Here is a 15226-nt window from a genome sequence, read left to right as displayed (position 1 = left end):
AAGCGCCGATGGCATCAAAATGGACCCTTCCGGAGATTGGCCCGAGAGCCCCGCTCAATTGAGCCCTACTCGGTTAATGTCGAAAGCAGGATCAGGAACAGAGTATAGGGTTAAGATTGGTGGAAGTTCTTCAAGCCGATACTATGTGTAAGTTATGCTCTGGCAAGGGATAAACGTGTGACCCATATATCTTATTCTAGCGTTCCTTTTCATATCCGAGAAATGAACCGAGACATGCACGTCCCCCGTAGCTCAAGAATCTAATATCCCAAAGGTCTACGATAGTCTGCCTCAATTGAGTGGATGCAATGGATTTCGAGTTGTCCTTTTATGGAAACCCCCTTCGAACAGGATCACATTTAGATAATTTATATAGGGCTAGCTTTGCCAACAGCGTCTACTTAAGAATACGAACTTTCTCTCTCAGCTCAGTTCCTACTCCAAGATAATCGTCGCTGTCCATCTCCTTAGAAGCTCCCCCAGTAATGCAAATCATAATCAACCCCACCGGCACGCCAGAGAGGAGCTGGGCTATAGACAGGTATAGGCGACGCAGCTAAGATAGATTAGACACCCCACTTGGAAGGAAGCAAGGGAAAAACATAGAGACTTACTTCCGTAACCGGTACTAGGAGCCGCCCACGTTGGCGTCGTCGGAAGTTGCCAATTAGCCGGAGTAGCGGTAACCGCGTATGTCGATGTGTATGTGTATAGTGATTGCCCAGGCTGCAACGACGCAATGCCGTCATTGGGACCATAGCTATCATCACCGGTGCCGAAAACATTACTGATCTTGTTGACAATATCCGTGCCTGTTTCAGTCCAGACTGTAAACTCTTCCACGGTTACATTGGTTGCGAATGTCAGATCGCTAGCGACGAGGTAGAGAGGAGGGCGTAGTGCTCCATCTACAACTGAGCCTGCTTAACTTAGCTAGGAAAGGGACAGTGATTGCTAAATTGATCATACCGGAGAAGTTTCGGAATACCAGATTGCTCAGAGTAACAGATCCAGTGTCGGGCTCGAAAGTGTTCTGCCAGTATTGGTTGATATCCAGTCCGTATAGACTATTAAGGGACCTAAAGTTGGAGAATGTGACGTTGGTCACGTAGCCCGATCCACCAGGATACGTTTTGATAAATGCAATGTTGTTTCCTTGGATGATGCTGATATTTTTGGCTTCCTAGTATGGGTGTTGGCATGTGTTTCAGACAAACGTAGAAAAAAAAACGCACGATATTTGATATCTCGGCAGATACATTGAGACTGCCAATTGACACCCCTGAGCCAGCCTGGTTACAAACCAAGTTCTCAACGAGAGCGAAATGAGAAGGGCTTTTGACTGAGACACATTCATCGCGATTTGTCACCTGTTGAAGATCATGAGAAGTTAAATTCTGAAAATCCAATTCCGCATTCATACTCACTTCACTGTCATGGATGTGATAATTGGTGCCGATAGCATCAATTCCATCATAGCTCCCAAGATTCGCACCGCGTATAGTCAAGTGATACGCCTCCACATTCACCGCGAAATCGAGAACTATATGAAACTTTGGACTGTCGACGAGAATCAAATCATGAACTGAGGCATTTGTCGGAGAAAAGAGTCGAACTAGTCGAGGCCGGTCGGTGCTTGAAAACTGGTTAGCAATCACTAGAGATCCAACATGAAGCACATACTTGTCCAGATTTCTGTAGATATAGCCCTGCCCCTGTATCGCCCCCAGACCATTTGATGAATAGAATTCAAAGTCCACAGCTAGAGCTATCAGCCTCCGTCTTTGGCCATTCCACTGTCACAGGCGCAAGACCCACCATTGACGATAACAAGCACATCTAACAAGAATATATGGTCACCCTCTCCATTGATAGTATCGTTGATCAAGGCTTTCCCAGCAAAGCCTTGGAGAAGCAACTCACGATCAACTGTCCAGTTGCCACCGTACGCGGCGGTAATGAGGCCGTCCAATTGAAATGCCCAACTCGTTGCGTTGCTCAGAACCACGCTCCGATTGATCAAGTAGTCACCTTCTGGGACTACAAGACGACTTCCGGGGTGGCTGAGGACGCATTCGGTAAAGGCTGTCTCCAGAGGAGTGGAAATATCCGTCGCGTTATCAGCAACAGCACCGTAGTCGAGGACGTTGCATTCAATGGTTTTGTCCTTCAGGGCTGTTGTTGGGCCGACTGGGCCGATTAATTGGGCATTGCTGAGCCCTAGCAGAGTGAAAAGAAGGAACTTCGAAAACGCAGACATCGCAGAAACAGCTGAGAGTGACAGGATGTTTAGAAAGTGCGATCGCTTAATCGATGGGTGACTGGAAGATTGGTGTTTCTCTTATAACCATGGCATATCCACTTCAAGTTCAACTTATGTATAGTACTCATATTGATTGATCAAAGCAACAATCCATCCATAGAATAACGTCAACGGTTAGAACGGCGCAGCCTTGTTCCTGCGCCTGGGGATCCTTCACACCGAGACTCTGTCGATATTAGGCGATGGCGAAATGTAAGCAAACTCTCGCATCAGTCAAGCATTCGCTTGCACAATAGCCTTCCGAGGCGCTCGGTAAAATCAGAAATCTCCTATTTACCGATGATCGCATCATCTCAGTGTTCCATTACGCTTTGAAAGATAATGTCACATTTGAAGTCCGTGTTTGATGGATATAGTAGTTTCCGATCCCGGCTTGCGCTAGAAACGACCCTTCGCCGCTATTTGTGGTCAGCGGCCTTACCATACAAAAGGTGATTATTTGAACTCTAGCTATAAAGGTCCCCAGTAATAGCCCACGCTGGTAGTAACAAACTGATTTGAGTCTCTTCCTCCACGTCAACTCTTTCATTCTCCCCTGAAGCCTACGATGGCAAAGAAGAATGTACTGCTGCTCGTCGCAGACGATCTAGGGAAGCAATTGAGCTGTTACGGGGCGCAAGATATCAAGACCCCCAACATCGACCAGTTAGCTTCCAACGGAACACGCTTTGAACAAGCTTTCGCCAGCACAGCATCTTGCAGTGGAAGTCGCTCGGTCATTTATACCGGCCTCCACACCCATCAAAACGGACAATATGGTCTCGCGAGCCATCGCCATCATTTTGTCACCTTCGATAATGTCGAGACTGCTCCAAAAATGTTGAAGCAAACAGGATATAGAACCGGAATCCTAGGCAAAATCCATGTTGGCCCGGCATCTGTTTACCCCTGGGAGGTGCAGAAGGAGAGCGACACTCGCGATGTCACAATAATTGCGGACCAGGCAAATGAATTCTTTGAACAGTCGCAAGAGGATAAACGTCCATTCTTTCTGACAATCGGCTTCATCGACCCCCATCGTGACCGCACCAGGGGTGGCTTCGGGAATGATCAGAAATACGATTCCAGGATCATACCTGGTCAATATCTACCCGAAAACGTGAACGTCCCTCCTTTCATCAACGATACACCAGGCACACGATTCGAGCTGGCGGAATACTACAACTCAATCCATCGTCTCGACCAAGGTGTTGGCCTAGTTATCAAGCACCTCGCCGATTCAAACCTCGCCGACTCAACACTAGTCATCTTCATAAGCGACAACGGCCCGCCATTCATAAACTCGAAAACAACCCTCTATGACGCTGGAGTATGCCTGCCTCTGATAATCAGACATCCTGGCCTACCGCCATCAATCAGTCCAAACATGGTATCCTACGTCGACATTCTACCCACGATTCTTGATTTCACCGACCATCCAGAATTGATAGACCCTACCAAGAATCGCATCGGCCGCTCTCTACTTCCGATCCTCGGCACCGACACCCAAAACCCATCATTCGACGAAGTCTTCGGATCCCATACCTTCCACGAAGTAACGAACTACTGGCCAACGCGATTCATCCGCGACAAGCGGTACAAGTACCACCGCAATCTCGCATGGCGACTAGATTTCCCCTTTGCAGCTGATCTATACGGCTCGTTATCGTGGGAAAATATTCGAAACTCGAACGAGAGTGACAAAATGATTGGGGGAAGAAAATTGAGGGATTACTTTTTCCGAGCGCCGGAGGAGTTGTACGATCTGAAAAATGATCCGAATGAGGTACATAATCTGGTGCAGGATCCGGAGTATGCGAAGGTTTTGGATAGGCTGAGAACGAAGCTTGAGCGGTGGCAGCGGAGGACAGAGGATCCTTGGTTGTATCGGGATGGTGTTTCTGTTTGGTTTGTTCGGTATCATTTACCTGGGATGAGGATTCCGGATAGGCTTGATTTTGATGCTGAGCGGCCGGGAAATCGGGATGGCGCTGTCTATGAGAACGGAGTTTGGGGAGCGGAGGTGGAAAATGAAAGTGAAGGGTGATATTTTGTGGGATGAGTCTATTTTTTGGCAATCGGCTGCTGCGGACCACTATTGATCTACTCGCAGAGCTAGATAGCTTCACCAAGGATAACAACTAGCAATATTAAAAGATTTCCGTTCCCTTCGTGGTACTGGGAAAATAAACCGAAATGAACATGAGAGACACAGTCTTGAGCGAACCTTCATGAACCACCATAACCATCTATCTATACAACTCCTCACATCTATCAAACCTATAGCTTGCGACCGATCTTCTGCTCGACGGCAATCTTCAGCTCATCCCCAGTGGGCATGGTGACGACACTACCACGGCGACGACGAGACTCAATCTCGAACCTGACTTCCTGGACGGCCTCGTCAAAGTCGCGCTCGGGGTCGTTGGGCAGACCCAGAGTTGTCGGTGGGATAATATCTGCGCTGGCAGATCGAGTCATGTGGGGACGATTGCGACGCTTCGCTTGACCGACCAGGTAGGCCTTTGCGGGGGAGGCGAAGAAGGCGATGGAGGAGAAGGTGCCAACAATACCGTAGTAGTAGACTCGAGACCAGACGGTCATGGAGTCACCGAAGCTGAGAAGAACGAAAGGCAGGACAGTGAAGGCCAAGATGAACTGCGTGGCAACCCAGCTGAGGATATCGTAGTACCGTTTGTAGGGCGTCGGCTTGCTGCCGTCCGGAGTGAGGAAAAAGGGACGGACATGGCGACGGAAGTCTGATCTTATTAGTATCAAAGTAAAGGGGATTTCAAGAATGTGGAACATACTCTTTGCGGCGGTCTGAATGAACGAACCCAGGACGAAGGTCATGTAGTAACCCGGGTAGAAACCGTGCCAGAGCGCGCTCGTAGCAAAAGTAGCCATACTGGCACGGAAACCAGGCTTCTTGCCCTTGGGAGTAACACGCAAATAGATGTAGTTGCGCAGCCAGTGGTTGGTGTTCTTGTTCCAGCTTCCGAGGTAGGCGTGCGAGTTCTGGGCAGTCTCCAAACTCCAGGGATCAACATTCTCCAGGCGGTTCCAGAAGACCTTACCGGACTTGCCATCAAAGCCATTGTATCCCATGCCGGACAGAATACAGGCGCCCTCGGTGAGAGACCAGACACCGTAGTACTTTAGACGGGTGGAGAAGCCGACCATGTAGACGATCCAGATGCGGCGGGGGAAAGCATAGTCCATGAACGAGTCCGACAGGACAAAGTCTGTGGTATACCGGGAGCCTAGTTGCAGGAATAGGAAGATCCAGCCCAGACCGACAATAGCTTTCTTGAGAGCAGGGGTTCCGCTACGAGGGATCTTGCGCTTCTTCTTGGTGGGCGGGACCTTGGACGGATCCGTGCCCGGCGGGACTTCAAACAGACTGGTGTCGAGCCAGCGACGGTAGTCAACATACTCGAAAGAGGGGCCGGCGAACAGCGATGGGAAGAACAAGACGTAGCCCGCATAGTTGGCAATACTAGGGAACTCGGTTATGGCCGAGTACTTCTGCGAATCAGAGAGCTGATCCTGGGGCATGCGGCCATCATGGATGTTCCAGCAGAAAGAGCTAAGCTTCATCACGAGGACCATCTGTGCCCCCGTGATGTCGACCACCTGAGCATCGTCGAGGACCTGGCGGTAGATGTGGCTGATTGACATGTGACCCATGAGGAACAAGAAGCCGATCCAGGGCATCAACGAGCCGTCCACGTAGTAGGCAATCGCATAAGTGCCGACGGCACTGTAGAGAAGTGTGCGCAGTCCATCCCAGAGGTCGAATAGCCCCACGAGGTAGAAGAGCGAGGCACTGATGATGAACGCATTCTTGTTCCAAGGTTGCGCGTCGGGGATACGCTTCAGCAGGCCGGCCAGTGGGTAGGAGAGCAGGAACGATGCGATCAGCTTGACTGTAATAAGTGTTAGGAGCTTGTGAAGCTATGTTATCGAGAGGCGAACGTACGCTCATCCACGGACGCGCCGGTCAGCTGCGCCGGGTAGTTGAACACTGCGGGGATCAGTTCAAGGAGCTCCGCGGAGGGGAAAGAAGAGACATACAGTGATCTATATAGGGCAACATATTGTCGACCTAGAAGAAGACTTGATATCCGAAGAATCACCACATTCAAGCCGAGGAAAAGAGAAGAAAGAAGGAAGATGGGTCTCAGAGACGGCAAAAATAGAGTCATGTGGAAAGCGGACACTCAACATTCAACAACTTCACTTCTCCACCTTCTCCCCACGATTGGACCGAACACTCTATTTCCAACTCTCAAGCTCTCAAGCTCGACATATCTTGCCCGCGGGCATTATCACCATGGACGTTGTCGCGGCCGTCTCGGGCTATGTCTCCAAGATGGTGACGGCCGGCGAGTCGACGTCAGGGTCAACTAAAATGAAGATCCTGTTGCTCGACAGTGAGACAGTACGAGCTGCGCGTCTTTAACACACTATCGGCAATGATAGCTAATCCCTTCCTTTACAGGTTCCGATTGTCTCAACCGCCATCACCCAGTCTGCCCTCCTCAATCATGAAGTCTACCTTATTGACCGCCTCGATAACGCCGCACGCGAGAAGATGCGACATTTGCGATGCCTGTGTTTCGTGCGCCCATCCCCAAGCTCAATCCAGCTGCTTGTCGACGAGCTCCGAGAACCCAAATATGGCGAATACCACATCTACCTGAGTAACATGATCCGCAAGTCATCCCTCGAGCGGCTTGCCGAGGCCGACAGCCACGAGGTCGTGCACACCGTGCAGGAACAATTCGCCGATTTCCTCGTGATCAACCCCGATCTCTGCTCTATGGGCATGGGATTCCCGCTGTCCCGACTATGGAGCCATTCGCCAGACCTATGGAACCCCGACTCCTTACAAAGAGCCACTGAGGGGGTCCTAGCACTACTGCTGTCGCTGAAGAAGAACCCTTTGATTCGGTACGAGAAGAACAGTCTTCTGGCTCGGAAACTCGCGACCGAAGTTCGATACCACATTACACAGGAGGAGCAGCTGTTTAATTTCCGCCGGACGGATACGCCGCCAATCCTTCTTATTCTAGATCGCCGCGACGATCCTATCACCCCGCTGCTGACGCAATGGACATATCAAGCCATGGTGCACGAATTGCTCGGAATCAATAATGGAAGGGTGGATTTACAGGATGTCCCGGAGATTAGGCCGGAGCTTAAGGAGATCGTGCTAGCCCAGGATCAGGATCCGTTCTTTAAGAAGAACATGTACCAGAACTTCGGTGACCTGGGCCAGAACATTAAGGAATACGTGGAACAGTATCAAACCAAGACACAAAGCAGCATGAATATTGAGTCCATCGCCGACATGAAGCGATTCGTGGAGGATTATCCAGAGTTCCGCAAGCTCTCGGGCAACGTCAGCAAACATGTCACCCTTGTTGGTGAATTGAGTCGGCGAGTCGGAGAGGATACCCTCCTCGATGTGAGTGAGTTGGAGCAAAGCCTAGCCTGCAATGATAACCACGCCAATGATTTGAAGGTATGTCGTTCCCTATCTTAGTATTTGATCCGTTTACTGATTACATGACAGTCACTGCAACGACTTATTTCAATGCCCAACGTGCCTGCAGAGAATAAGCTGCGCTTGGTAGCATTGTACGCACTTCGCTACGAGCAACAATCAAACAACGCCCTACCAATCCTTCTAGACTTGCTGGTGACGGCAGGAAATGTGCCCTCCAACAAAGTCAACATTATCCCCAAGCTCCTCGCCTACCACCACTCTCTCCAGGCCCCGCCCGTTGCCGGTGGATTCACCGATCTCTTCGAGTCAACCTCGTTCTTCTCCGGTGCCAGGGATCGATTCAAGGGTCTTAAGGGTGTTGAAAATGTCTATACCCAACACTCACCCCGTCTGGAGGTCACACTCCAGAATTTGATCAAGGGCCGTCTGAAGGAATTGCAATATCCGTTCCTGGAAGGCAGTGGCAATACGCGGGACAAGCCGCAGGATATAATTATCTTCATGGTCGGTGGCGTGACCTACGAGGAGGCCAAGATGGTGGCCCAGGTCAATGCCAGCTCCCCGGGTGTACGAGTTGTCCTAGGCGGCACCTCTATTCATAATAGCACGACGTTCCTGGAAGAAGTTGACGACGCTGTCGGCAGCTGGCCAGAGCCTAGTCCCTCAACAGCTGCAGGACGGCTGCGACGGGAGGTTGGGCGGTAACTGGCTTAGGCATTGATATCGGAAATGTAATTATGACAAATTTTTGAAAAATGGTCGATCACCTTGAATGCCGCGTAGAATATACAAAGTAACAGAGCTAAAGTTAAGGTCGTTTAGTTAGGAGGACAAAGTGGGTCACCCCGGACAAAATGCGGAGGGGATTTGAATCTCCCCTCTTCAACCACCATGGATCAGACCTCTCCCTCAAGGGACGGGCCCTCCTCCCCAGCGGCCTCTCGCGAACCGCGATTACATCTCCCTTCAACCACCGATCCTCCTGGCCCGCAGAATCCTCCGAAGCCACTCGTCTGGCTGGTACGTACTCCCCCACTTCCGCCCTACCGGCTCGCGCCAACCACCCTATAGCTAGCATTCCACTAACAATCACTCTCACTAGATCTTCGGCGCAACCGGGCACATGGGCCGCTCACTCGTCAAAAATGCCCTATCCCGCAATGACCTCGTCGCCGCCGTAGGCCGCACCTATGAAAACAGCCCGGAAGCCATGAAAGAGCTCGAAGACGAGCACGAGAACTGTCTCGGCCTCCTCTGCGATGTGCGGGCCCGTGAGACTGTGAAACGCGTAATTGACCAGACAATTGCGCGATTCGGGCGTATCGACGTAATCGCCAACTGCTCCGGATACGGCGTGATCGGGGCCTGCGAGGACCAAGACGAGTTCGACATTCGGAACCAATTTGAGACCAACTTCACCGGCACATTGAATATGATTCAGCTATCGTTGCCGCATTTCCGTGAGCGAAGGGCTGGTCGGTACCTCATTTTCAGTTCGACGTCTGGTGCACTGGGTGTGCCGGGACTCGGACCTTACTGTGCGTCGAAGTATGCTGTTGAGGGATTGATGGAGAGTATGCTTTATGAAGTGGACAGTTTCAATATTAAGGGCACGCTTGTTGAACCGGGACATATGCGCCGTGATGATATTGGGGACCTAGTCTCGCCCTCTATTATGGCTGCTAACCCCTCCGAGCACAACCTGTCTTCGCCGCTGCCTTTGTACGGCCATTTTCTGGTGAAACCGCCCAGCGAGCCATATAATACATCCACATCTCCGGCAGCACATGCTCGGCGCATGCTCATGTGGCTTGGAGATAAGCAGCCTGCGTCTGCGGTGAAGGCAGCCCATCTTGTCTGGGAGCTTGGGCATTGCTCGTATCCACCATTGAGGCTTATTCTGGGAACTTATGCTGTTGAGAGTATCCGCGACCGATTGAAGTGCATCATTGAGGAGATTGAGGATTGGAAGTATCTCAGTTTCCCGCTGGGGGAGACGCAACCTGCGTCGAGTCGTGGTCGAGAATCTACACAGCCGGAGGGGAACGATGTTGCGGGATGATTGGCCATCGAAAGCATCATTATTGGCATGACCCAATCCATCAATGGGTCTGGACTTCTCTATAACCACCAACTATCTACCCCGATACCATTCGACAAGCGACTTGCAAGTTGACTCGCACCATATCATCGGAAACTCGAGTCGCGCGAACCAAAGCCCCGAACGACGCGAACCCTTGTTTTACAGAGGCTTCGGCCTTTCGCTAGGTTCTTTTGGGGTTTCCCTTGGGCTAAATACAGCACATTGGCATCCTAAACCAGTTTCTCTATAAGACTGCTTGGAAGAGGGACTGGAACGTTCATATGATCATTTTTAGAAAGACTCACACAGCCATCTAAACTCCACAAACTAGATAAGCACTCAAGCATCCAATCAATCATGAAGCAGACATTTCAATTCATATCTAAAATCGTAGAACAACTCAATATGTACCACGCTAGAACTATGTATCAAAAGAACTTAAAATGTACAAATCACCGCCCGGGCATGCTCATAACCCATGATATTAGACTCAGAAACAAAGCAGGCCAGGACAAAAAGCCACGGGATCTAAAAAACAGAAGAGACGTGATCATAAAGATTTTAGGCCCAATCGATTTAATCATGAGCATGAATAACACAAGTCTCCTTCGCGTGCCAGACGCGTCGTCGTCGTACTACATCCGCGCCAAAGGTATCCTTTATGCCATCGTCATGACGGCTAGCGTCGTCTTCTCCTTCCTTGTGACCGTCAAAAGAGCGCAAAAGGCGCACTTCCTCGATACTTGCACCGATCTCGTATTCTCCGCGGCATAGCACGGTTATGCCAATGGTAGCTTGTGTAGACTCGCCGCTGGGAAGAACTGGTAGAGACTGCTGCAGCATGCCGGTCCACGCTAGTCGACGAGTGAGATCCAGTGCGATGTTACTGGGCTGGTGTCGCAAGCTGGGCTGAAGGCGGAGGAGAGGGTGGATGGGGCGGGAGGAGCGGTTGCGGATGTTGACGGACACGGTTAGGAGGTCGTCAGTCTTAGCGCGGAAGCGAGAGCGACCGGTCTGGACGATTGGGGAGTCTTGGGTATCGATAGAAAGGGAGGAGAGAGAGAAATTCATCTCGACATCTTCCAGACGCATGGCTTCTACCATGCGGGTGTTCAGACGGATATTTCGGAGGTCGATAGATCCCTCGCGACCGGAGGTGGGCTCGCTCCAGCCTCCTAGGACTCTTTTAAGAAGTTCCTCGCGGAACCAGAAGGCTTCTCTAGAGGCAGCCTCAGCTTCGAAGGATAATTTGTTAGCGCTGACGACGAATTGGCGTCGAGTGCCAGTATTCACGACCGGGATTGATGCATGCGGGTTGTCCAAGTAGACGCGGGGGAGTACGAGGACGAAGCGAGACACCTGGCCGGGCTGAAGACTCCCGTCGACGGAGTAACGGCTGTTGTTTTCCGTGCACGATGTAGGCGGCTGGGGAGATGAGACATCGATGATGGAATGTTCGCTGACTCGTAGCCAAACGGAGAGTGGGCTTGGCCAGGCATTGCGAAGATCGAGTAGAACCACACAATGGTCAGGTCCATAGACACCGTTGCCGAGGCGAGCAAGAACTTGAGAGAACGGATCATTGTCTGTTGTGGACAGAGGGGAGTCCAGGTCCTGTGGCGCGTCAGATGGCGCATCGATGTTATTCTTCCAAGCAAAATCGCCACTGAATGGTAGAATATCACAACGAGCAACTTCCACGCTCGCATTGACCGTAACAGTCAGCGGAACGAATAATTGCCGAGTGTAGAATACATCAGGGAGGTCAACCTGCTTGACTTCCAGGCACGAGTAGTCGATCTGCACCGTCGTATCTTGTAGCCCGGGCTTGCCGAGTACATCGACGGTGAATGTAGCCTTGCCTTTGGGTGGGATAGAGCAATCGCTCGAGTCAGGTCCCTCGCGGCGCCATCTTAGGGCTGGCTGAGTGGCAAGCTTCAGCTCCAGCTCATAGATCTCGACCGGTAGTAAGTCTCTGTTCCTCAAAGCCGCTTGAAGCTGTCTGGTGGTAGAATCTTGGAAGGTGAATAAGACGAAGTCCACAGGACACGAGGAGGTGTTTTGAAGCGTGATCTCGAATGACTTGACCTCTCCTTCGAGAACCATCAAGGCCGACTGCGAAAGTGACATTGATTCGATCACAAGAGATGGCTGTTTGCCGATGACCTTGACCTGGCGTACTTCCGTCTCGGGGCCGTTCTTAGCCTGAACCTTCCCATCTTTCGAAGTAGTTGAGCTCCAGGACACCGGGCGTTCATTGAGAGGCTTCTTTGATTCCAGCCCTGTCCGTTTAAACTTGACCTCGGGTTCGGGTTTCCAAAGAGATTTAAAAATGGGAAATCTGCGAATCCTGCAATTCCGTACTTGAACAATGCATCCAGTAATGTTGAGGTCTCCTTTCTCGTGGGCCGTGCCAAGGACAATGACATCCTGCAAAGAAAGGGGAGGGAGAATGATATTCTCTGCAACGGCATCAAATGAGACACCCTCACTTTCCAGTCGCAGATGTTCAATTTCAATTTCAAACTCGTACGGATTCTGTAGAGTGACTCTGAACGAAGCAGCCTCGTCAGCCACAGTGAGCTTCTCCAAAGCTTTACTGCTAGCCTTGGCAAATGGGTTGTAAAGGAAAGGGTCTTTCTTTGACTTTTCAGAGCTCGTGGTGACAGCGTCCAGCTCGGTCTTGGATCGGCGAACGGGTCGTCGAGGATCAGGCAACGCAAGCAATTGAACATCACGCACAAGGAAGTCATCCCAATACTCTGCGGCCATATTTGATGCTCCCAGTCGGTTGGCGGCTCCAACAGTCCGTTTGATGTTGTTCAAGAGACGGGTCTGTTCGTCTGGTGGCAGATATGGTGGTACTTGTTTGACATCAGACAGCATCAGATCACCTCGAATGGTCTGCAAGAGCTCGACAGTGAAGCGAAGCACACCATCGAAATCTGGGAGAGCTTCACAGCAGTTGATACATGCTTTCAGAACATCAATTTTCAAGTTAAGATCACCGTATCGGTCCAAAGCAACATGGCGGAAAGACCGTTCTGCAATGCCAGCAACCGAGTCATAATCTGGACATTCCCCGGGTCTGGACGAATAGCTCTGACGCTTCTCCCACTCATAGAAAGCCGAGGGTTGAACTCCATAGATCTCACCCACTGTAGCAAGAAGAAGACGTACGCTCGTTTCCATGTTCCCTGGACCTACATCGAGAGCATTGACATCAAAAGCAGTATCGCTGAGAGATGCAAGGCCAGCAGCTGGGTGAATACCCACTTCTGCGGCGCCAATTTTTCTTGCTTGTACCAAACTAGGTACCATGACAGAGAGAAGTTCGCGCATAAGGAAAGCCTTCTTGCGCGGGAGATCCAAAGCATTTAGGACAGAAACGGCACCCACAATAATAGGGACAGCATCGGTAGCAGGCAGATCTGCGCCAGCAGCAAGTGGCAGAGCGCGGAACAAGAAGTTTGCGATTTCAGACTTCCGAAGCAAGACCGTTCCGCGCGGAAGCTCAGGTTGGTGGAGAGGAATGAGAGGCTCATTCATCACAATGTGTTTGAGAGCGTTATCGTCAAGAGCACCGTCTCGAATGCGAGCTGAAACCAACAGCCTGGAAAGTCGAATGACGGTCTCGGAGAAGAGGAGCTGAGGTAGAGGCTCATCAGTGATGTTGGCAGCGCGGTTATAGAGATTCAAGATGGTATTGGAAAGATCCGGCAACAAATTGGCCAAATTTTGGAGTGAGATAATGCGGTTTCCAGGGGTAGCTGGAGAAGCAATTGAGTCCCGGTGCGATTTTGAAGACTTGTCGGCCACAGGATAAAGGACAGACGGGATTGTGAAATCCATACCAGCCCACCCCATCATCAGGAGGCAAAGAAGAATAGACTCCAACGCTTTGCCATGCCAAACATAATCACTACCTGCTCGGGCATTGTTCGTTGCTTCAATCAATTCCTTCAGGGCATCTGGCCATCTTCCTGCCTGCAGGAAAAGAGTGCCGATTACTACCCCAGCCCGGCCCTTGATGCGATTCTTTGTCCTATCAGTAGCACTCAGCCCACTGACGGACATACGGTCTCGACTATGCTCCTTGGGCGAGGTAATTGAAGGGCTTTTAGTGCCAGAATTGGTACGCGACAGATGAATTGATCGGGTGATTTCGTCAAATGTTGTTGGTGTCTCTTCGCTCGGAGCTGGAGAGCTAGCATTGGAGCTCAACGGGGTGTCCGGTGCGCCGCCATTTGGATTGAATGGCATTTGTGCTGGTAATGTCATGCGGTTCAGTAAACGGTCCACCGGCCGAGGTCGTAGTTCGGGATTGCGATGAGGACCCCAGGATGAGACTTTAGGCGAATCAATCGAGGGTATACTCTGGATGTGTTTCGCGAACCCGTCTAACTCTGAAAGCAAGACCGAGGTAATATCACATAGCACCGTCTTCATAGTGGTGGCTTTGGAGGCTTGCGGGCTAGGAACCCAAAGCACATTATCTGGTCCGTTCGTGAGCTTCTCGAGGCCATCATAGTCAAAGACTAGGAGTTGGTTCACGAGTGCTCGTGGGTTCCTCTCCTTGACCCCGTCCAATTCCTCCAGTAATTGATCGAGACCCTCTGGTGTGGGGTGTTTCTGCTTTTCGTCGGAGCTCTGAGGCAGTTCCGTCCCATCAGCGATCGCAATAATGACCAGCGGCTCTCTATATATCTCGAATGGGAACAGCTCAAGATGCGAAGTGGGGGGCACGGAGAAGGACAGATCGTAGAGAATCATTCCGGTGGGAAATGCAAGCGGAGAGAACATATCTGTAGAGAATAATAGGTTAGTCTACTCACTCTCCTCCAAAACAGTTACTTGTCACCCTCGTGAGTAGGGATATACGTACTTCGGTTTGGCCGAGCATCGGGACTGATGTCCCCTAACCGCACCACATTCTCGGCTTGAAGCCTGGCGGCGAAGCTCAAGAATCGCGAGCGCCTGATCCTTCCAATTGGCAGCAAGAGCGCTCTGAGGCGCACAGGCGCAATAGGAGACAATGAGTCGACCCCCATCTTGTCATGCGACTGGAACCCAACTTGACGATATCCGCATTCACGACAACCGGTCAGTTTCCAGGTTCACCCGGGAAGCGGGTAGCGCAGATTGAGAGAATTTCCGAGGAGCGATAACGACAGGACCAGCCGCAAAAAGGAGCAGAATAGAGCTCTAGGAACTGCAATTCACGAGGCTCCTGAAGCGATGGGAAACAAGCTGACTAAGATCGCTGATCTAAGCCGCCGATAAGGACTCGATAAGGTTGGCCTCCGCATCCCCCGACGGTTTGGAG

The 15226-nt window shown here is 51.0% G+C and overlaps 6 protein-coding genes across 6 annotated transcripts; 3 read left to right on the top strand and 3 right to left on the bottom strand.

The window, feature by feature from the left end:
- Positions 1-467: 467 nt before the first annotated feature.
- N7443_000634 (putative rhamnogalacturonase) lies at positions 468-2260 on the bottom strand (the record flags this gene model as incomplete). Its single annotated transcript, XM_056880690.1, has 7 exons — positions 468-556; positions 615-914; positions 970-1183; positions 1236-1370; positions 1428-1635; positions 1684-1762; positions 1819-2260. 7 exons carry the CDS (start codon positions 2258-2260, stop codon positions 468-470), a joined length of 1467 nt encoding a protein of 488 aa, XP_056745928.1.
- Positions 2261-2870: 610 nt separating this feature from the next.
- Positions 2871-4349, top strand: N7443_000633 (sulfatase family protein; the record flags this gene model as incomplete). The annotated part of the gene is made up of 1 exon (XM_056880689.1): positions 2871-4349. The coding sequence occupies one exon, from the start codon at positions 2871-2873 to the stop codon at positions 4347-4349; it is 1479 nt and encodes a 492-aa protein (XP_056745927.1).
- A 233-nt stretch (positions 4350-4582) lies between these two features.
- Positions 4583-6401, bottom strand: N7443_000632 (lysophospholipid acyltransferase; the record flags this gene model as incomplete). Its single annotated transcript, XM_056880688.1, has 4 exons — positions 4583-5061; positions 5113-6231; positions 6285-6329; positions 6380-6401. 4 exons carry the CDS (start codon positions 6399-6401, stop codon positions 4583-4585), a joined length of 1665 nt encoding a protein of 554 aa, XP_056745926.1.
- A 237-nt stretch (positions 6402-6638) lies between these two features.
- Positions 6639-8522, top strand: N7443_000631 (Sec1 family protein; the record flags this gene model as incomplete). The annotated part of the gene is made up of 3 exons (XM_056880687.1): positions 6639-6746; positions 6807-7832; positions 7884-8522. The coding sequence occupies 3 exons, from the start codon at positions 6639-6641 to the stop codon at positions 8520-8522; spliced, it is 1773 nt and encodes a 590-aa protein (XP_056745925.1).
- Positions 8523-8708: 186 nt separating this feature from the next.
- Positions 8709-9879, top strand: N7443_000630 (SDR family oxidoreductase; the record flags this gene model as incomplete). Its single annotated transcript, XM_056880686.1, has 2 exons — positions 8709-8837; positions 8920-9879. The coding sequence occupies 2 exons, from the start codon at positions 8709-8711 to the stop codon at positions 9877-9879; spliced, it is 1089 nt and encodes a 362-aa protein (XP_056745924.1).
- A 597-nt stretch (positions 9880-10476) lies between these two features.
- On the bottom strand, positions 10477-14951 carry N7443_000629 (TRAPPII-specific subunit TRS120; the record flags this gene model as incomplete). Its single annotated transcript, XM_056880685.1, has 2 exons — positions 10477-14705; positions 14786-14951. 2 exons carry the CDS (start codon positions 14949-14951, stop codon positions 10477-10479), a joined length of 4395 nt encoding a protein of 1464 aa, XP_056745923.1.
- Between the last annotated feature and the right edge of the window lie 275 nt (positions 14952-15226).

This window comes from Penicillium atrosanguineum (assembly GCF_028827265.1).
Source record: "Penicillium atrosanguineum strain IBT 20685 chromosome Unknown utg000001l_segment0_segment0, whole genome shotgun sequence".
Classification (NCBI taxonomy): domain Eukaryota; kingdom Fungi; phylum Ascomycota; class Eurotiomycetes; order Eurotiales; family Aspergillaceae; genus Penicillium; species Penicillium atrosanguineum.
The sequence above is the reverse complement of the archived record's forward strand: the minus strand, read 5'-3'. Positions and strand labels throughout refer to the sequence as shown.